Below are 22843 nucleotides of genomic sequence, written 5' to 3'. Positions count from 1 at the left end.
CAGTAGTATCTCACACTGATAAATCTGAAAGGAATGTCTTTGAACATAAAGACGATCGACAATCGACATATTACTGAAGAGATAAGTTGACAATGACAACCCATGGATTTGACAGTGACAGCGACGTTCCGTTCGCGCTCCGATTATTCTGAAGCAATTCTTAGAGCTGCGTCAAACTTGGCAATTTTTCTCTTCTTGCATTCTTCAAATTCAAATGCGTAATATTTAGCCATCAATTTATATTACACTAGGTGATATTTATTGGCATATTTCTTTAAAATATATTAAATTCAGTATTTAGCTCTTTAAACATACATGTGTATGCCATATTCATTTAGCCAAACTTATAGCTATACAAACAACCCATTTATATGAACAAAGTTATAAACTTATAAAAATGTAACCAGTTTATAAAATATTGGGTAAATAAATAATCTAGATATTAGCCAGCTTTCTGAGGTATTTAGGTGCTAGTTCCATTTGATTATGACTCCATATATCTTGTATAGGTACATACATAGTATAAGAAACATTTATTGTAAGGAGTTTCAACAATGGATATAGTGTGACCTCTAGACCTTATACACTTCATGAAAGGTCCGATACATATAGCTAGAGAGATATCTATATATAATCACATAATAGTCTAATGACAGGAATTAAAATTGAAATTTCATATTTCCATATGAAACACAGATGTTTCCCAAATTCAAGAATCAGGTAAAAACAACTTGGAGCTAGTGCCATGTAACAATTTGTGTTATTAGTTTTATGGCAGTTCCAATTTCTTGTTGTATTAAAACTGCTTAGATGCAATAATTTTACTTGTCTTAGCAATATATCTGTATTTATTTCCCATAGGGTTTTGTACAGAAAATATTTTAACGAAATATTGAGCTGTATGAAATGTAGGTACCTACATTAAGAACATCATAGGCATATATTATTTTGTACACACAGCATATATCAAAGTCACATATTTTTCCAGTACTTGACTGTTAATTTTACAGAAATATCCATTTTTCGGAATACCTGTAAATACTGGCACAGATAAGATAGGAGTTTTGTATGAGATGTCCTGGACAGAATCCTTGCAAGTATGATGACATTGCTATGAAAAAAGGTATATAATTTAATTAAACCAGGGCTTTTATAAAAAATTGTTCTAAGTGAACACAGGCTGTTGTGTTGGTGCTGTCGCTGGGACTAGGTGCGACCTTGTGCCTGCAGAGAGGATAGTGTTGCTCCGCTTCCTTATTGCTGCTTTTATCCAGGCCGTGCTGTCGCTGGGACTAGGAGCGACCTTGTGCCTGCAGAGAGGATAGTGTTGCTCCGCTTCCTTATTGCTGCTTTTGACCAGGCTATTTTGTATGTTGCTAGTAAGTAGTAAATACTTTATTGTATGAAACAAAGATAAGTAACATCAAAAACATACATTGTAAAAATATGATTGGTAGTTGAGCCCTGTAAGATTAAATTTCTTAGGACTTACAATAATTTATAAGTCATTAGTTATTCTTGCTAGCACACCTTATCACATACATCACTTGTCAACAGCATGTTTAAAAGATTTTTTAAAACATCTTATGCCATTTATTGGGATTCATTATTGAACAGCTACCTTAGCTAAGATTGTTAATGATGACAATCGCACAAAAATGAGCAGTCACTTATGGTTCTGTTACAGTGCACAATTGTATTGAGAGCTAAATCATCACAGTTAGAGAACAGGTTGATTTTGTTTAATTTCAATACTTAGCCTTGTTCCCTACTGACAAGCATCTCGCCAGCCGCAGCGTAATTCTCTGGGTTCACCTCGGAGCACCAATAATTATTTACAGCGCGGAGTATTTTGTAATGTCCTTAATTATATATCTGCGAACAAACAACAGCAAAGTCCTAGAAGGGTTAATCCCATAATATTCGAATTTCAGGTGCCTTTATCCACAAGGTCAAGATTTGCTCGCTCGCTTAGTACTTCGCTTGCTTGAATTAGAATAAGTACCTACTTAAATTCAGCTACTTGAAAATGAGTATATATCAAGAGACGGCCTAGTATTGGCATACCACATGATTAACTCATTTGGTTAAGAGCTGTGTCTAGAGTGTAACACGCCACAAAACCCAGTAGGTAAGTTTATCTAACAAGACTTGTAGGTGGCTTATGGTCCACTACCTATTTGCAGGTAGGACATGAGCAATGTCTCAGTGCTGTTGGCAAGGAATATGTGACAATATCCCATGGCTACTGGCAGTGAACGCACCTAGTGTAGTACGCCAAGGTTGCCAAGTGCGAATATCAAACAGAGATGTCTAAATTAACACTCCAAAATGATTAGCACAGCCATTTTATGCATTTAGAAACAGATACGCCTAGAATAGCGTTCCAGAATGCATGTGTACAGCACAACCACCAAGTACAGTCAGCAACCAGAGTTGGCTAGTTATAAAACTCCAAAACCACATCACCAACACTAAATAGAAATAACAAATTAGCATTTGGTACTACCACTCTATTACTTACCATTTATGTTCCTTTTTGGAATGTTACATGTTTTAAAAAAGTAACTATTCGAATGCTGGCATTCGATGCTAATTCAGAGAGCGAGGCTTACTGTGGATACCGAGCGAGATCTAGTTCTCGACGCCGCTGGCGGAGATAGGAATCTTGATGATATAGAATTACAGACCTAGAATAGGCCCAAGATCGTGATCTCGATATGTACCGCGTCCGCGCATAGCGGCCCATGGCGACGAGAGGTCGCATTCAGCCTTGATCGCGTACGTTCTTGTATCTTCTTCTCCAATCTTCTTATTCTTCCAATTTACAATTGGGTCACTTTTTATCCTATTTTCCACGTATTTTAAGGAATTTCTTGTCCTTTTATAAACAAAAAGACTTTTTATTTTAGGACACGTAATGGCCGTCGGCTGCATGAAAACGACAATGACGTTTGACAGAAGCGTCACGCGTGGGTTGCGTGACGTGCGTTCGGAAGTCTGAATTTGAGAAAAACTTTCTCTCTCTAAATAGCATGGCCGAAGGCGGCATGATGCGCCTACTACAAGTTATATTATCATTGAAGAAGTTTGTGCAGCGTAATAATAATGGTTGTCATTGGAAGACTCGTTACATAATTAAAATGAATAAATTGTATAGTAGCGTTTTTTCAATTAATTACAATTTCAATTTGTGTATAATAATATAATGTATAATGTAAATGTGTCTTCTATAATTGATTAAAACTAATCTTTTAAAATAACACTACCAGGAACGGTGCAATCTTAAAAATAAATCTAGGTATAGGTATATCTACTATGTTAATTTTACAAACCTAAAGTTCTGAGATATCTCGAATCTTAAATGTGCATATATGTTTTGCTAGTTTTCATATTTAAAAATATTTCGAAATAATATTTATCCGTAAGGTTTGACACCTTGTATATTTTTGGACAGTGCTCAGGGGATGACCTATAACCACATCGATTAGGCCCACTTGCACCATCCCACTAACCCGAGGTTAAGCGGTTAAACCGTTAACCCAGTGTCAAATTGTACTGGTAGCCATGGTAACTCCAGGGTTTAACCGGTTAATCCCGGGTTAGTAAATGGTGCAAGTGGCCCTTAGAAGGTAAAATTACCTAAAGATACAGTAGATTTTCAGAAGTATTGTCGTTTTTAATACATTTATGTAAATTTACCTTGTTTTACTAGCTGATTCAACTTTATTTAGTACTGGGTATAAAGGTACCCATAAATAGGTAGGTATTTCATGAAATAATTTCTAAAGTGCAGTGGAGTTCTTTCGTTAATTTCGTGTAAATAATGTTTTTGTTTTTTTTTTAATTCTAATTACATATTGTATAAATTATGTGAACTGAACTTAGGGGATCATCCATTAATTACGTCACACGAATTTCTAGGTTTTTTTACCCCTCCCCCCTCCTTGGTCACATTTTGCAAACCCCTCCCCCCTGGTGTGACGTCACATTTTAGGCAATTTTGTTTTCAACGAAATCGACAATATTAACTCGGCATTATTTTTTTAATAAAAAAATATTTTTGATATATAAATATTAGTAATTTTATAACACAACGAAAGTTACATCCAAAATCTCATTATTTAACTGTACAGCGAATAAAAAAATATAAATTAATTTTCGGTTACTGATGAAGTTAAAGTGACATCACAATGTTTGTGACTCCCCCCTCCCCCATGTCACAACATGTCACATTTTCTTGACCCCCTCCCTCCCCCTAAACGTGTGACGTAATTAATGGATGACCCCTAGTTTTTGGCATTTGGTTCCAAGACATCTGAGTATGTGTATTAAATCGGCGACATAAATCTACGTATACCTTTTGGCTGCCAGACAAGGAATTCTTGAATCCTATAAAAATTAGTACAATTCCGAAGTCTTGTTAAATATTATCAATAGAATTATGTATAATAATATGAATCTGCCTCAAATATCATATAAGCAATTATCAGCTAGTCAGTTTATCAATAATTGGAAGACTTCGTTGTTAAATAACATCGAAATTCAAGCATTTTGGAAGACATTGGATTAATTAAATATTATCTTCTATTACTTTAATTTCCTAACCTTTTAACATTTAATTCATTGGAAGACAACGTGAACAACTTGTGATAACATAAAAATTAGCTTTGCGTTCTTAAACACTAAACAGATCTAGAATACAAACATTATCCATCATATCTCTAAATGATTACTCGTTTAAACATTATGAACCTTTTTTGCGACAAAACCGTATTTACGAAGTCTGCGATTATCTAAAAATAGTTCAACAATTATCTAAAACTACTTACTTACTCAAAATTAGAACGGAAGACCGATCTGGAAAGCCTTAATCAAAGCTGAACCCGAGTCGTACATGCCGATAACACCAAAAAGAACCCCTAAACATATGATGAAGTAGTTGTAGGCTACCGTCTGGCTATCCAGGTATGGGCCTTTCAGTTTTAAGTGGAAATAAGCGGGCCATATGAAGCTCAACATCGTACCAGTGAAGCTTCCAATAAAGCCCATCAGAATAGCGAAGTGTGGGATGAATATCGCCATCAAGACTGTAAACATGATAACACCCAGCCGCCAAGCGAGCCCCCAAACTTTTAACTCTCCATCCAAAGCGTAGATCACAGGGAAAAGTGTCTTAGGCTTACCCCTAAACAGGGCACGTTCCAACAGATCGCAGGCAGCATAGTACGGCAACGGGTAACTTAGAATGGCTTTGACCACTAGGAAAAAGTTTACAAGCCCCTTAAATCCAGAAGAGCGGAGATTGTTAGTTATAACCTGTTGAGTATCGTTTTGGAAAGTCAAGAAGCAGACGTATCCGAACACGGACTTGAAAGCGGCAGCCGCGATATGCGACCACTTCAACATCCACTCAAACTTGCCCGGATCTTCCATGTTGCCTTCTAGAGTAGGGAGGAATATCTGAGATGTGTAAGAGAACACGATCACACCCAGACTTATCGGGAAGTTCTCAAAATCTAGGCTCCATTTGACTTTACCCCAGCCCCAATCTCCGATGTACAGGATACAGTACCCAAGCACAATAGCGTTGATAATTAAGTGGCTCATGGTACACCAGAATGACAGCATACTGACGCTTTGAAGAGATTTCAAGAAAGCCAAAGGTAAAAGGAAGATGCCAGTGAGCATCATCCAAGATCGAGTGTCGATGGAGCCATCAGGGAAGGTTCCTATCATCAGATCGCCGCAGACGACAACGTAAAGGATGCAGGTCATGACAAGTTCAATGATTTGAGCAATGTTAACGATCCTAGCACCATATTTGCGGCCGAAGCACTCCTTGGCGATGCTGACGTAGGAGTCGCGGACGCGGACGCGTCGTCCCGTGGCCGGGTCGTCCTCGTACAGGCACTCGACGAGGATGCGGCCGGTGTAGCAGCAGATGTGGGCGATGCCGATCATGGCCGCGATGGCCCAGTAGCCGCCTTGCAGAACGGCGAACGGCAGGGATACTACGAACATGCCCTGTGGAAGATAATATAAAAATTAGAGTTGGTGTCCATCTGCCTGTGTCAGTACCTACCTAAACATTTTTTATATAATACGCAAGCCCGAAACAAAAAAATTTTGTCAGTTGTTTTTCGTTGCTGACTTTATTTGAAGAAACTAAGAGAATTTCAAACATATTATCACCCAGATTAATTTGATTATTGCATTATTACCTACCTGAATAGCATTGGTGACGTTCCAGGCAGCTTGGAACTCGTTGATCTTGCAACCCGGCTTGCCACCTCCTTCTTCAAAACCGCCCTCTTCTGATGAAGCATAGAAGTCAACGCTCTGCATACTTTGAGTTCTGAAATCACAAATTTTGTAAGTATAGTCCTTAAACTCCCCATTCACATACGGGATGATAACATACTTTTAGCTTTTAGTCCCCATTTGGGAAGTTGAATGTTTTCCATTTTTGCTACGTATCAGGAAAGTACTGCTGGGAGCTAAGACGTAGCAACTAATACTAGCAACATAGCGTTTCACAATGCATTGCACGGCAATTATCGTTTTAATATAAGTAGATGGCGCTTTTGGAACATCAAGAGGTCAGGCACCCGCTTTCTTTTCGAGGGTTGGAGTCAGTGGCGTAGCTAGAGGATATGGCGCCCGGGGCAGGTACCAAATTTGCGCCCCCCCCCCCCAAATGAAGTGAACTAACGAAAGGGTTACTTTTTATTACTTATTAAAGTTTACTTTTGATTTAGACAAAGAAGTGTTTTTTTAGTCCATCGGTGGCTAACAAGCTTACGACTCACCTGATGGTAAGCGGTCACCGCATCCTATGGACGTCTACACTCCAGGGGCGTTACATGCGCGTTGCCGACCATTTTAAAACGTATACACTTCTTTTTTGGAGATCTCCTTAGACTTGAAGATTCAATATCGCTTGTAAGTTTGGGATCGTAGACTATTCATAGCGCGCCTTTGGACTGATTTGAAGGGACCAAGGTGGCATCTAGGTGCTCCTGCCCAAAGGTGACAGCAGTACTCATTATATGGGATCTGTCCATGGTCGTACGCAGCATTTTTAAGGGGTGGGGCAGAAGTAGGGGAGGCTGGGGACGTTGTAACAGGGTACGGTTGAAACAGAGATTCTTAGCTTATGGTCAGAGATCAGGGTGGGACAACTGCCCCACCTTGCCCCACCGTGGGTACGCCTATGGATCTGTCTGCCCCAGAGTAAAGTATCGCCTCCCTTTATTGAGCACACCGAGTTTTTTGGATACGAGCGCAGCCTACCCAGCAAGGTGGCTACGAAATGATTGGACGTCACTGATGGAGATGTCAACACCGAGGCTCCGAATACTCCCTGACATGGGAAGGGTTGTGCCTTGAAAAATGAGATTTTCTTAGCGGTAAACGCGCAAAATTGTAGTGTTGAGTTGCTCACTCGTGAGGCACCTCTTTTGTACCACTCATTTTGTTAAATCGTCGCAGTACTTCACACCGCAAAAATGTCTTACTTCACTCCTCTATTCATTTTACTCATTTACTCGCGCGCATCACAACAGGTCTTACCATACAAATCATTCAAACACTTCATTTGAAAAAACCACTCGCGGCTGAGGCGCGCGAGCGCGCGATGCGCACAAGTACTCACAACTCGCAAGAGTTGCGATACTCGCGAGCGCGCGAGCCGCTCGGTACTCGCCGACATTCAAATCCTCATTTGAGTCTCAAATGAGTCTGTTAACTGCCGAACTACAAACCTTAAAGACAAAAGGTCCACCGAGAAATTCGTTGAAGTTTCGCTCACCCCCTCACGCGTCACTGACTTCCCAGTCAAAATGAAACAATGAATTATATTTATCCAAAGAGGGAGTGAGACAGACACACGCCCAACTTCAATGTCGCCTCGCCGAAAATGACACACGAAAGACAACAAGCGTAAGCGCTGCAGGCTTTCATACATCTTAAATATGTCTTTCAGTCTATACATTAAATATTTTTTGTTGCCGTTGGAGTTTTTTGAAGCCGGAGGAACGGTCGATGCAAAAAAAATTGTAGTACCTCACCTCATTTGAAGTAAGACATTGTAGTACTTCATTTTAGAAAATGAGGTACTCATACAAACTCATTTTAAATTGATGTCCCACCCATCACTACAAAATTGAGCCTTGGTGGGATTGAATTGGACTAAATTCTCCCGATCCTACACCGAAACTCTGGATAGAATGCTCTCAATAAGTACCTGACACAGGTTTTTCACGGCATTCTAGTATCACAGAACGAGCGATGTTGGCACGGCATGTGTTATACAGGTTGGGCCAAACCTTGCCGTCCAAAAATTTTTTTTAGATTTCTCACGCTGTGGGCTATCAGAATATGTATTAAGCCCACTTTTCGTAGTTTTCGAATTATGATTTTTATTTTTATTACTTTTAACTTTTGTTGAGAAATTCCGGGGTGAAGCAATTATTTATTAAAAAAAATATTGAACTTTTTTGAATATTTTTTTTTGTAACATAATCCTTCACAACCGGCGCAGTTGCTAAAAAAAAAATCAGCATCCTCACTTGGCTGAGTTGGGAAAAAAGACAAACTTTTACGTTCAAGCATGTCAAGCTTAGATGTTGCCCTTACCTAAATAAACTAGGGGCTCTGTGAGCTGTAGACCTCGCGAGCATAGCTTATTGGAACCGTGCACGATGACAGCGCCACACAGTGGTTTGATCAATCAACAATACAAAGATTTTAATTTATTAAAAAAAATACGAAGTTTAAGTGAAAAAAAAAATACAAAAAGTTATGTCTTACTGGGGATCGAACCCAGACTTTCTGTGTGCAAACAAAAAAAGCGACTGTTTACAAAATGCGCCATGATAGTTCTTAGCTAAGCTGACGAAATTCGCCTACTCATTCTCGAGTACAAACTAAATATCTAAATACCGCCTAAACCAGCAATACAATTTTTCTGCATTTTTTCCATTTACTATGTAAATATGTCTCAAAAAGAAAATACTCTTGTGATATCGATACGACTATTTGTTTCAGCGCGAGGTATCACAACTACTCCATTTTTAAAAATTTCCAAAAACGGGATCGACAAAAAATTTTTATTTACTCATAGAATCTGGTCACAAAATTTCACAAGAATCGGTTGAGAATTGTGACCTGTGGAGGAGAACATCCGGACATACAAAAGCAAAATGCCCGAGTCAAAACGTAGACCTTCGCTTACGCTTCGGTCAATAAAAAATACAAGCGATTTCAAGGACTTTTGGTCATTTTAGAAACTGCTAGACCCTACGTTTTTTTAAAAGGTCAAAAAAGTGATACTTAATAGTCATAATTTGTCAGAGTCGCCGTCAAAGGAACTGAGGCGCAAAGCTTCCAAATTAGTAATTCATTACAAAAATCCTCTTTTGTTATTTTTACTATTATTTTATGGGGTCACTTCCCCATCGCTATTTCATGTTATCAGTGCAAATACCACGAACAATTATTAGAAGGCATAAAAGCAACGCAAAGCTTCACCCCGGAATTTTTAACAAAAGTTAAAAGTTAAACTCGAAAACTACGTAAAATCGGCTAACATACATGGGGTATATTCTGATAACCAACGACGAGGATTCTAAAAAAATTTTTTGGACGTCAAGGTTTGGACCACCTGTATACAGGGTGGCTAAAAAATAACTGCATTTCCGTTACCAGGGAGGTTTTGGGATTATACTGAGCAATTTTTACTATGAGACCAACCCCTAAGTCGCGAAAAAAAAATTTGACTGTTTCCTACATTTTGGCTGGTCCATTTTCTATGGGAGGTCTTTTGCCCATTTTGGCGCCCCCCCTTGGACGGCGCCCGGGGCACGTGCCCCCCCCAGCCCCCCCCTAGTTACGCCACTGGTTGGAGTAGGCAGTCTGTCAAAATTTTTAGCTCAAAGATATCGTGTTATCAAAGCTAACATCTTCATTCTTTGTCGATACGGTAATATAGTAACTAAAATACAAGTGTTTCAGACTTAAAGGTTCAATGCTGCTTGTGAGTTTAGGACCATCGTCGACGATTCGTACAGCACGCCTTTGGACTGAGTCGAAGGGTCCAGGTGTTCCTGTCCAAAGGTGACAGCAATACTCTTTGTGGGGTTTGACTTGCGATATAAAGAGTGTGGGTGAGAGTAGATATAAACCTTGGTGCCTCCTGTTGCGGGAAGGTGTTCTGATAGCTGGTGAATGAGTCCTCAGCCTGTAGTTCTCCGCTGAGAAACGGATTGGTAGGATTCGTCGATTGATACGATGGAGACGTTGTTTCGTTCATGGTTGACAGTTCGCAGCTTTCGCCCATATCTAGTAGACAAGAGTTATAAATGTTCATTAAGTACTTAGAAGTTATAAAAAATAATTTTTAAGAAAAAAAAACCGACTTCTATGCGGCCCGGTGAAAGATTATTGTAGATGGTGCGCTATGTAGAAAAGGAGGTAAAACCACCCACTTTTCTAGTAGCATTTCGTTTCTGTAAGGCTCGCAGTTCTAACCTAACCTAACCCACTTTTGTTCGGTTCTGTGAGGATAGCAGTTCAAACCTAACCTAACCCACTTAACGGCGCATGCGGTGCGGTGTACGGGGGTTTGAGCGGGAGGGGTTTGGCCTCATCATACTTTATACCTACATTTTATGGTAGGTAATCATAGTAGTTTGTTTAGTTTAGGTATCATAGTGGTTTTCCGGGTCAAGGTCTGTGTCCGAGTCCGGGTCTAGTCCAGGTCCGAGTCCGAGTCCAGGTCCGGGTCCGGGTCCGAACCAGATCCGGGTACGAGGCCGGATCTGGATCCGAGTCCGGGTCCCAGTCCAAGTCAAAGTCGAAATTCGAAATCACCAAACATGTACTATGCGTCGTTGAAGAGTTCTGTTCTGATCATCATCAGCAGTTCCAGTTCATCAAATGCGACAGTTTTTAATGTTAATGCTTTATTTTATGATGAAAATACAGAAAATTCTATACGTGTGCCTTTAAGATTTGAGGAGTTCCCTCGATTTCTCATAGATCCCATGTTCAGAACTTGAGCTTGACATAAATATGGCTTAAAAACCTAACTTGCTTAACAAACATAACGAAAAGGAAAAATCGCCAAACGTGAGCTATGCGTCGTTAAAGAGTTTCGTTCTGGTCATCATCAGCAGTTACACTTCCTCAAATGTTACTTTTTAAATGTATATGCTTAATTTGTTGATTAAAACACAACAATCACTATATGTATGCCTTTAAGATTTGAGGAGTTCCCTCGATTCCTTATGGATCTCATCATCAGAACTCGAGCTTGACAGAAATGTGGCTTAAAAACTAAACTTGCTTAACAAACATAACGAAGAGGACAAATCGCCAAACGTGAACTATGGGTCGTTGAAGAGTTCTGTTCTGATCATCATCAGCAGTTCCATTTCATCAAATGCGACAGTTTTTAATAAAAATGCTTGATTTTCTGATGAAAATACAAAAATCTCTATACGCACGCCTTTAAGATTTGAGGAGTTCCCTCGATTCCTCATGGATCCCATCATCAGAACTCGAGCTTGACAAAAATGTGGCTTAAAAACTTAACTTGCTTAACAAACATAACGAAGAGGACAAATCGCCAAACGTGAACTATGCGTCGTTGAAGAGTTCTGTTCTGATCATCATCAGCAGTTCCACTTCATCAAATGTCACGTTTCTGAATGTATATGCTTGATTTGTTGATAAAAACACAAAAATCACTATATGTATGCCTTTAAGATTTGAGGAGTTCCCTCGATTCCTCATGGATCCCATCATCAGAACTGGGTTTTGACCAAAACGGGACCAATCTGTATGCATATACATACAATCAAAAAAAGAATTTTCAAAATCGGTCCGGTAATGACGGAGATATGGAGTAACAAACATAAAAAATAAAAATAAAAAAAAACATACAACCGAATTGATAACCTCCTTCTTTGAGATTTGGAAGTCGGTTAAAAAACAACGGAAGTTAAAACTCAATGACTAGTCCAAAATGCACGTATAATTGAGGTTAACGCCATCTAGCGTTAGCGTTAATTACTTGAAACCCCTAAGCACATCACTGTTAGTACTCTAGTTATATTAATACCAGTTAGAGCGAAACTCACTAGATGGCATTTAAATCAATAAAGAAAAACAATGACATTACATGTAATAGTTTTTCGATCAGGTCACGTGTCCGTCTTACGGTCACGTGATCGTCTTACGCTGTCTCGAGTTTAACATTTTTTCCTTAACTCAAAAAGTGCACAGCGCCGCTAAAGAAGTTTTCACTTCAAAAGTTGGTGTTGTACCTTATTAAACTTTTAATATGTGAATAGGAGGCGTAAATAATGCCTTAAAATCTTTTCTCTCCAGGGAAAAATTTACGGTTTCACAGTTACGTCGATATTGGTTGGTAGTGACAACTACAAATTGCAACGACAAATTGGTAATCAGATTGCTATATCTTACCTTGATTAGCGAATCTAACGGCCTGCGGTGGACGCGGCGGTGGTCCAGCTTTATCAGGCATCTGTTGCCTTACCGTCTGCATCGCCACCTCCAAAGCATTCTTGATCGGGGGCAACTTAAACCGACCCAAATTCATCTTGACTAACGTGGAAGACTGATCAACACTTATATTTTACACTTAATCTAATGGAAGACTTCTTTACTAGACTAAGTTTATCCTACCCCGACCGAACGGCCATTTTAGAATTTTCGAAAGTTCATTCTTACACACTTTACGTTGCGTTCTTAATTTGAACACTTTTATAAATCACTGTGTTTTGTTTTTTGGGGTGTTGGAAAGGGTTTAGGGTTATTTTTGATTGGGTTTTATCATTTTTTAAGGTATTTTGTGTGGGTTTAGGCCGCTCGGCACGGATACTAGGGGCGGAGACTGCGCGATGCTGCGCGCTGGACCGATCGATATCTAGGTACGTCTTTAGGGTGAGATTTAAAAATATCTACACGATTTTGCACCTTACCTCTTTAGACATACATTACAAAGTGTTTCGATATTAATAAACGTGTATGCACCCCCGATTTCAGGAAAAAGTCAACGTAGTATTAGGACTATTAGGCTAACGTTTCATTTATATAGGTATGAAGCGAAGGCGTACGTGTGAATCGTGTGATACTCAACGCCTAATGCTTTTAGGATTGTTTTCTTGATGGTGCGAAGAACAATTGATGTTCAAAGATTAGAGAAAGAGAAGAAGATATAACGACTAATAAAGAAATGTTTTTTGTCAAAAACTTCATTTTTGATACAAGCTTTTATCGCTGACTGTACTTTTCTTGCAACAGGCAACTAAGCGCCACTTGCACCATCCCACTAACCCGGGGTTAACCGGTTAAACCGTTAACCCATTGTCAAATTTTACTGGAAACCATGATAACTCCAGGTTTAACCGGTTAACCCCGGGTTAGTGAATGGTGCAAGTGGGCCTAAATAATCATCAAGACAATTCTAACAAACACAATAAGGTTGCGTTGTTATATCACAGAGTTCCTATGGCCACCTCCTGTGTGCTCAGATGTGCTCGATGGAGATTAAAGGATCTTTGCATTTTACTTTCCCTAAAAAGTGTCCCATATTCATTGTTCTTGACTATACCTATGTAGGTATACTGCGATTGTATAAGTTCATTAAAATACACACAGCATATATTTAATTGACTATTTTATTGATTGATTGTTATTCTTAATAGTTGGTATTGGTCGAAATATAACGATGATGGATTTTTTGCAGTTTGCCGCGCTATGGTCGAAATCGGCAGTGTGTGGGCCTTTACTTTTTTACTTTGTTTTGTGAATGTGGTAAGTCCCAAATTTCGAATGAGTACAAAACATTACCTATTTAGTAGCAAAATTTTCTATGTACCTATTGTCAACGATAATTTAATGCATGAATACACCAACATGTGCGTAATAAAGATATTCTATTCTACGTTAAGATTGTACAGTTTCTAAACGCCAATACGCAATTCAATCGAAAGCACTAGGTAAATGAGTACCTGGGTACCTACCTAACGTTCGTAAGCGACATACGTGTACACTGATGGAATGCTACTAATGCAGATCATTTGTTTCCACTTGACAGACTGATTCCCATATTTAGATGATAGCACGTTTATCTCAGTATTAATTTTGCTTGAAGGATGACTCACGTTACAACGGCCCGGGTCCGGGCCCATGTTTCCGACATTTCATTTTCTATGACGGCTTGACCGGTGATCGGTGGTCATGTGATGTTTTCTACAGAAAACTGAAGTGTCGGACGCCTTGGAAGTTGACCCGACCGTTCTAACGTGTCATCCTGTCAGCAGCGTTACGTTAGTGTGAACGGCTGACCATCTTGTTGTTCTGTATTTCAGCACGCATACAATCCAAAGTACCACCCATGCTGTCAAGAGCCCGGCGACAATGTGACCCTGGCCATGATAATCGACGCCTTCGAGATCTACGGACATGATCCTACGGACAAGCTGGACCATTTGGCGCACTACCAGCTTCAGATGATGAAGATCAAACGCGCACCAGATCAGGTGACAACCAGTGGCGGCGGATTTGCTTTAAGGCACAGTAGGCCCGGGCCGGCAGTCTATATGATGCGGGTTGAGAAAGGTGCGGCTAGTAGTTAACTACAGGGTTTGGGGCCTAGAGCGGCCAACACTGCAAATCCGCCACTGGTGACAATTACGGAACTTCTTCTTAGCTCTCTTGTTGCAATAATGTATCTTTATTGACGTATATCTCAGGACAGGCCTTACGGGTACTAAAAATGGTACTAGTTCAGCGGTGTCACTCACGAATTCGAACCAAACGTGCAGTCTAACGCAACTAGTTGCGACTAATTGCGTTGCAACTCATCAACCAAACGCGTTGTAGCGGTGTCATAGCGCTGTACTGCCCCATTCATGCCTCATTCTTATTGTCATCAGGGTTGGGCAGTATTTCAATTACATGTATTTGAAATACGTATTTGAAATACAAATTAGTATTTTGTATTTGTATTTCAAATACTACCTCAAAAGTATTTTGTATTTGGTATTTCAAATACTGCACTCACATGTATTTAGTATTTTGTATTTCAAATACTTCAAGCTTCAAAATACATTTCTATAAATGCATTTTATTAAATTCTATAATCCTAAAATGTCTAATCTCTCGCACAAGCTGTGAGCCGACCGCGAACCTCCGATCCAGCCGAGATACAATTTTCATTGGCTGGATACTGGATCTATATTAGGTCAACTTCTGCGTGGAACTTTTCGTTTAAATCTAGGGGATAGGGTCATTGCAGTAGTTTCCGTCCATGCACTAGTTTTCGACGACTTGACGGATTATCAAATATATATTTCATTTTTAATTTACTACTTTTTGCGAAATCTTCATCTTCCTCGCGTTGTCCCGGCATTTTGCCACGGCTCATGGGAGCCTGGGGTCCGCTTGGAAACTGATCCCAGTAATTGGCGTTGGCACTAGTTTTTACGATAGCGACTGCCATCTGACCTTCCAACCCAGAGGGTAAACTAGGGCCGTAATTGGAATTAGTCCGGTTTCCTCACGATGTTTTCCTTCACCGAAAAGCGACTGGTAAATATCAAATGATATTTCGTACATAGTTCCGAAAAACTCATTGGTTCGAGCCGGGGTTCGAACTCGCGACCTCCGGATTGCAAGTCGCACGCTCTTACCGCTAGGCCACCAGCGCTTCCTTTTTGCGAAATGTAGACAGATATATTGCTTAGACGCCTTAGACATAAGGATTGAAATCAGTCCAAATTTGTGCAGGAATGTAGGTATATATTCAAATTTCGTCAAGTGGACGTAAACTAGAGCTGGACGAAAACTAGCGCAATGACCCTATAAGTTTATATGAAAGGATATTCGTTAACGTTAAAACTAAATGTTAAACAAAAAAATAAATAAAGGTATATTTTGTAATTGAAATACATTATTTTAAACACTGTAATTTGTATTTTGTATTTCAAATACCCGTCACCAAAGTAGTTTGTATTTTGTATTTCAAATACTTTTAAAAATGTATTTTGTAATTTGTATTTCAAATACGTGGAAGCCAGTATTTTGCCCAACCCTGATTGTCATGAGATATACGTCTATGTGTATCTATGTCTATATTTATTGGTTGCAGTATATCATCAATGAGCATGTACATATCGCGGTGGACCACCTCGCCAGGTTCATTAACATGCACGTCAAGGAGCTGAAGGTACCTTTGAATATCTTTCACTATTGACGAATAAAATCCATCCATCTCATTTTAATAGTGGTATAGGTACCTATCTGCCTTGCTCCATTAATCCATAACTTGCAGGTCCTCCTGATAGCTCTAGAAGACGCGATAGACAACATGCTAACCATGTACGACAACCACAACGCCATTAAGACGGAGCGCGTCGCCGCTTACAACCAGGCTTCAGGTGGCGCCGTGCCTTCAGAGTTTTATCTCAGTCAAGGTAGCAAGACAAACATATTAGGAGCTTAACATAAAATTGACGGGTAAGGTAGGTGAGGCAAATAAGGCCCGGTGCGTAGCAAGGCCCAGCATTCAAAAATAACAGTTGCACCAGTATTACTCGTTCAACACTTCACGCACACATAGAAGTAGCAGATACTGGCTACAATGAACAACGATTTGCTTCGGATGCGCCGCTAATTTGTCAGTAGGTACAGTCAGAATGGGAGGTCGCGGCTGCCCTTGATGTAATTTTGTTTTCCTATGCTCATCAGACTTGCAAGATCTCATTATTTAAGGATAGGAACATCGTCTTCACAGCATACCTATCGTCCATTCGCGGGGTTAATAAAAACACCTAGAAACTTATTTCCAGAATACTACTGCGGCCGCAACGTGTACATGTTCGTGTCGGAGCTGTACAGCGACATCTACAACATGGGGCGCGGGCCGGCGCCCTACTGCAAGGGCCGCGGCTTCCACTTCCTCGGCTTCGTGCACTTCATGGACGAGAACAAGTATTATCTCGAGGAGGACCCCAGCTTGGCCTTTGCTACTGATAATTATTTGCATGGGCTCGAGTGCCATCTTGACGTGTGTATCTACAGGTGAGGTTGATACGACATTGCAAAATATCTATGTCTAAAAGTTTAATTGAAGAGTTCTCGGGAAAAAAGATAGGTTTTTGAGTTCTTGTAAAAGTTTTCCATGTCTACAGACTCCGACGTACTAGAGCCGACGGCCTTAGAGCATGAAAGAGCCATATCGTCTATCCTACATCCTACAGAGGGATCATTAGCGTAGAGTCTGAGCGCACTGCTCATACATTCATAAAAGTGCAACCTTCAAAATACCTAATACTGCAAATGTAAAGTTATCGTAAAGTAGGAGGAAGAATTTATATAGCACGCACTGGAACACTGGCTTTCTACTTTCTCCTATAAATTCTCATTATGACTCTTATGACCACACTCGGAGATAATTGCGACCCTCAACACTAAGGGACATCAAACGTGAAAAGTTTTTATCATCAGATTTCCGTTGGAAGAGAGCGAGCAGCATTCTTAAAGCCAGTACTGAGTTCATTTTAAGCTCAATCCATAAATGGATTCTGATGAAGCCTGCCTTCGCACGATTACGCTCCCGCAATCCCTATTGAAGACACCACTGGTTAGGGCATCATAAGGACTTGACACGTTCCTCTGCAGTGATTGAAGAAGAAAAGGTAAAACAACGTTTAAACTTGCCAGATTTCCGTTCAAGAAAGGCTTGCAGCACGAGCGCGACGCGGTGACGCTGCCGAAGGCGCTGGTGAAGTGCGGCACGGAGGTGTACCGTAAAACGGGGTAAATAGGTCCAATATTCACATTCAACTGGAATTTTAACCATCTTCCGTAAGTCATAGAGTATTTTATAGTACTACATAAACATGTATGGTAAGCTCTTTTAGATGCTGAGTAGCCTTAAATTCCCGACTTATTGCCATATTTTGATATATTTTACAAAAACCCTATCGGATTCCAATTTACCCCTGACGGGGTAAATAGGTTCGAAAGTGAGGTTAATTGGAATTTTCACTAGGGTTGTCACTCAATCTATTCAAAGCTAGATAGGTACCTACCATCATCATCATCATCATCAGATACCTTCAAAACTAGTCTCGGAAAATCTTTACAATAGGCACTAAATTAACATTGCATTAGACATATAATACCAAGGTCTCTAGGTAGGGGCACAGTAGTAGGTAGGTACCTACCTAGTAGGTACCTAAATAAAATTTCCTTAAATTTACTAAGATTTTAATTTTTGACAACCCTATTAGGCAATGCCAATTTTCCCCATTAACAAACCAAATAACCCCCACGTTGTTCCAATTAGACCTGTTGACGTGCCAATTTCCCCCTTCACCGTTCCTATTATCTCAAAAATAACCTAAAAACGAGTGGTTATCGAAAAACTAAGATTTATAATGAAATATTACAATTATTTACTTACTTTTTGATTTATATAAACCACAATACACTATTATGATCGATATTACACAAATTTCAACACTTTTCACAATATTACTTACCTAAAACTTGAAGTTAAAACGCACCATGCACACGTGTTGACGACTACCCTGACTTTAAATGTGTTTTTCTTACTGAAACGCCATTGGCTGATTTAAATGCTCAGTGTAGCCAGTAGCAAAAAATACCATGTTCGTTCAGAAATTAATAAGTTGACCTCCTGTCTGGTTGTAATGGAACTAACAGACCAGTTTAGAAAAGCAGACTTTTATTCCAATTTACCCCGCGATTCCTATTTTCCCCGTTTTACGGTACAAGCTGCCGCCGCTCACCGCCGCCTCCTGCATCATCACCTCCGGCTCCTTCATCCTCGACTTCAACGTACAGGGCATACGGTTCCGCCACTTCGATTACATTCTAGTAAGTGGATAGTTTCCCCCTCTCATTGGCTACGGTATCTTTGCTGATAGTTGCTGCGTTTAAGGAGGTAGTCTATAGCCTACATCGATTGCAACGGCTGTATAAAATACCTAATATACTTAATATATAGTGATCGGCCTGTGGATAGGCAGACAGTAAACATTACATGTGTCTGTTTTTGTGCACTTTTTGAGGTGGGGAAACCGTAAGACGATCACGTGACCGTAAGACGGACCTGTTACATCTAATGTAATGTCATTGAGTTTTTCTTTATTGATTTAAATGTCATCTAGTGAGTTTCGCTCTAACTGGTATTAATATAGCTCGAGTACTCATAGTGATGTGCTTAGTCATTACCTAAATAAATAACGCTAGATGGCGTTAACCTCAATTATACATAGTGCATTTTGCACTAGTCATTGAGTTTTCACTTCTGCCGGCACTCCCTGAGTGCAACCCGTTGTTTTTTTTCCTAATAAAGTGACACTGTTTTCAGATCCTACCCAACGGGCACATATTCTACACGAAGGAGAAGCAAACACCTCTATTCTGTGATCATCACGTGTGCGAGTGGAACAACACTAATTTCTACGGAGGTCAATGAACTTTTTAAGCCCTTTCTAGTATACGTATAACTATAGTTTTAATTTGCATCGTAAGTAGTAAAGAGGAAACAGTTTTAAACCGATTTCAAGAGTATAAAAGAAAAGACGTTTTCAATTTGTCGGGGTTTTTTTTACGTATATACCCCGATTTCTTGGAAATCGGCTACGCCAATTAGACAAAAGTCCCAATCCGAAGATACCTAATGATCTGATGATGAGACCTTGGAGAAATTGAGGGAATTCTTCAGAGGTACTACAACTATTGTGATTGGGCATTGTTTAAATGTCTCATGTTGAATTTTATCTCGGAAACCGATAATAGGTGAAGTTGCTGAAGAAGACCTACTTAGGCCCACTTGCACCATTCCACTAACCCGGGGTTAACCGGTTAAAACTGGAGTTACCATGGTTACCAGTACCTACAATCAGGGCCGGATTAACCCTAAGTCAGAGTAGGCAACTGCCTATGGGCCCCGCCTCGGCTAGGGGGCCCCGACGGCCCCGGCGGGGCCCGCGCGCGCGAAAAACAATATTTGTTTCAAATGGCCAAAATTCATAAATATTGTTTTTATTGTACCTAAATATTTATACCTACTTAATGTCCAATATCAGTTTCTCAGATACACAATCATTAGATAATTATGTAAATTATGTTATTTTATAGATTTAAAGTCTGTAATATCCAGCTCGATTTTCAGGCTCCCGACAGGAATCGGATACCGGTATTCTTTGTACGGGAACGGAAACGGTATTTTTTCGTTCTTTGCTAATTACTTCATTTCTAATTGGGCAATCTAATAACACGAAGACGTAACCTAGAAACACAACTGAGTCCTACATTTCGAGTATAAAATAATTCGAAAAATAAGGTTATTTCTAAGTTTTTGCAAAAAACCGGTTCCGATCCCTGCCCGAGGGCCTAATATCTCCGATTGGTTCGTGTCAGAGCGCTGCTTTCTTACAGTTCGACCTTCGGCGTCGCTTTTTAACAAATATAAACATTGATTTCAGAAGCTTGGCCATTTGCCTCGCATGAAAGCTCACCTCGCTGGTTATAAGTACGCTTCGGGCTTGTTAAGTAATGTGGAGATTGCTGAGCTCGACCTTCAGCCTCACTTTTTACCTCCATGTTTGGTTTGTCTTCCAAATCTCCTCTTCTTCAGCTTAGCCTTTAGCCTCGCTGCGCCAAGCTCGGCCTGCAGTCTCGCTTTTTAATACAATTGACATTGGTTGGCGTCTGTGCTCTAGCTGAGCTTATCCTGAAGTACGGCTTTGACCTCGCATGAAAGCTCGGCTCACTGGGGAACTTCGGATTTTTAGGCCCAGCCCGGCCTTTTTAACACGCTTTCACAATTTTTTTACAAAAAATTTCGCGCTCGCTGCGCTCGCGTTTTTTTGCTGCTTTTCTGGTTGACCCTGTACCTACATGCTAACTTGACCGGTGAATGAATTGTAATTTAAACCTATGGAATATCTTTATTATCACGTTAATTTTAATCATGTGGCTCGGCGTATGGTATTATGGTCGGACAATCGCTGTTCAGCCTTGCACAATATTTAACTACCTATGGAGAAAAAAAGGGCTCTCCCCACACTTGACGCAAAAAGGAATCGGCAAAAACTGATAGAAAAAAGCTTTATGTCCACGCAATAAGAGCGAAAAAGAACATCGCTCGGCATTTTCGTATCGGCTCAACCGACACCTGAAGGTTGAAATTAAAACCACAAACTTACTTCCCTGAACTGAAAAATGAACATTAAGTAAATGTATGCAGAATTGACTGTAAGGGCCTAAGGGGGCCCCGAGCATTGCACTGCCTAGGGGCCCCGACATGCTTAATCCGGCCCTGCCTACAATGTGAAACCGCATAACCCCGGGTAAGTGGAATCGTGCAAGTGGGCCTTACTAAATTAAGGTGTAGACTTTAAATAATACTGAAACGTAACATTAGAACATTACAGGTCCCTTCGCCATCCCAGGCGACCCTGGGACTGGCCTGATGCCGATCCCCCCCTTCTTTGAGCAGACCACAGCCCCACCTTACGCGGACCAGTCCACACAAGCATCCGGCCCCTCCGACAATGTCACTTGTAAGTATTTAAATAAATGTGACGTTCCACTGGTAAATGGCGGTCGGCGCTTACGCTGTTATTCTTAAGTTTTGCTGTTAGCACCCTGTGTTCTTCATCACCATTTAAACTCTGTTACTTTTTCAGATTCTCTAGACGGCTGCTGGTACATGTTCCCCCCGAACTACGGGTCCATCGCGGGCATCAGCTACCTGGACCCGCTCACCATCAACGAGTATAGATTCACGTGCCAGGGGTCCGGCAACAAGGTAATTATACTGTTTTTTTTCATATTTTATGTGTTTTTACTTAATACGAAAACAATACCAAACTTGGCCTAGAAGCTTAAATAATATAGATGTCGGCGGCCGATCGTAAGATCAGGCATATCGTGAAATTCCTAGGCATATCGTGAAACGTGAAAATCTTTGAATTTTACATCAAAAATCTCGATTTCTCCACTTTTTAAATCCATCTGCCAAAGGAAATCTCTTGTTCACGCAATGCCGTCGTTTAGGGCCTGCACTCTCGACTATAACTGATCTCAAACTTCTTGGAACTGTCTTTATAGCCATTACCAGGATTCAAGGCTTCACAATGTTTAACTAATTTAATAGGCTACATAACTAATTTTCATTTATGGTATCAATCGATCGGGTTTGTTTTTAGGATCAAATGTCTATATGGGACCCATTGCATTAAAGTAACACACTTCACTCGCGAAACGCCCTAAACAAAACGACAAGGGAACGTGACGTCAAGGTCTCTGGGAGCCCATCTGGTAGTATGGACAAAACAAGAAAATTGCGTTTTTGTCGGTGAAATATTGCGTTTATGTATATAGTTGCTATGCAATATTTTTTTGGATGAAATGTAAGGAACCCTTACTTTTAACGTTTTTGGAAGTTAAAAAAAAACTAAAATTTTGAAACTTTCAGGTCCTAGGTATATTCTTGTAATTTTTCAATATTTTATTTTAATATCCACATTATTGTGATAAAAGCTCGTTTGCTATCTATTTTACTAGATTTTGTTATAAAATTCAACATGTGTCATCATCCCTATTCCAGGGTCTGTACTGGTACCCGCAATGGATGGGCGCGCCGCCGCACCACCCGTACCCGCAGGCGGGCGACATGCCCAAGCACGAGGAGGGTGGCGGAGACGCCTTCTACCCTCACCAGCAGGGGCCGCAGCCCCCGCCGCTTATTGTGCCACTCGCAGATTAG

General features: G+C 40.2%; 2 protein-coding genes across 2 annotated transcripts; one reads left to right on the top strand and one right to left on the bottom strand.

Moving 5' to 3' along the window:
* Positions 1-4309: 4309 nt before the first annotated feature.
* On the bottom strand, positions 4310-13074 carry LOC134657996 (vesicular inhibitory amino acid transporter). Its single transcript, XM_063513591.1, has 4 exons — positions 12493-13074; positions 10188-10344; positions 6229-6358; positions 4310-6027 (listed from the first exon to the last, which is right to left on the bottom strand). The coding sequence occupies exons 1-4, from the start codon at positions 12626-12628 to the stop codon at positions 4843-4845; spliced, it is 1608 nt and encodes a 535-aa protein (XP_063369661.1). The 5' UTR covers positions 12629-13074; the 3' UTR covers positions 4310-4842.
* Positions 13075-14402: 1328 nt separating this feature from the next.
* On the top strand, positions 14403-22843 carry LOC134658129 (uncharacterized). Its single transcript, XM_063513736.1, has 10 exons — positions 14403-14573; positions 16184-16261; positions 16367-16508; positions 16884-17115; positions 17758-17842; positions 18835-18939; positions 19436-19535; positions 21507-21635; positions 21762-21883; positions 22685-22843. The coding sequence occupies exons 1-10, from the start codon at positions 14466-14468 to the stop codon at positions 22841-22843; spliced, it is 1260 nt and encodes a 419-aa protein (XP_063369806.1). The 5' UTR covers positions 14403-14465.

The sequence above is a fragment of the Cydia amplana genome, chromosome 21 (assembly GCF_948474715.1).
Source record: "Cydia amplana chromosome 21, ilCydAmpl1.1, whole genome shotgun sequence".
Classification (NCBI taxonomy): Eukaryota; Metazoa; Arthropoda; class Insecta; order Lepidoptera; family Tortricidae; genus Cydia; species Cydia amplana.
This window is presented reverse-complemented; position numbering and strand designations above follow the sequence as displayed.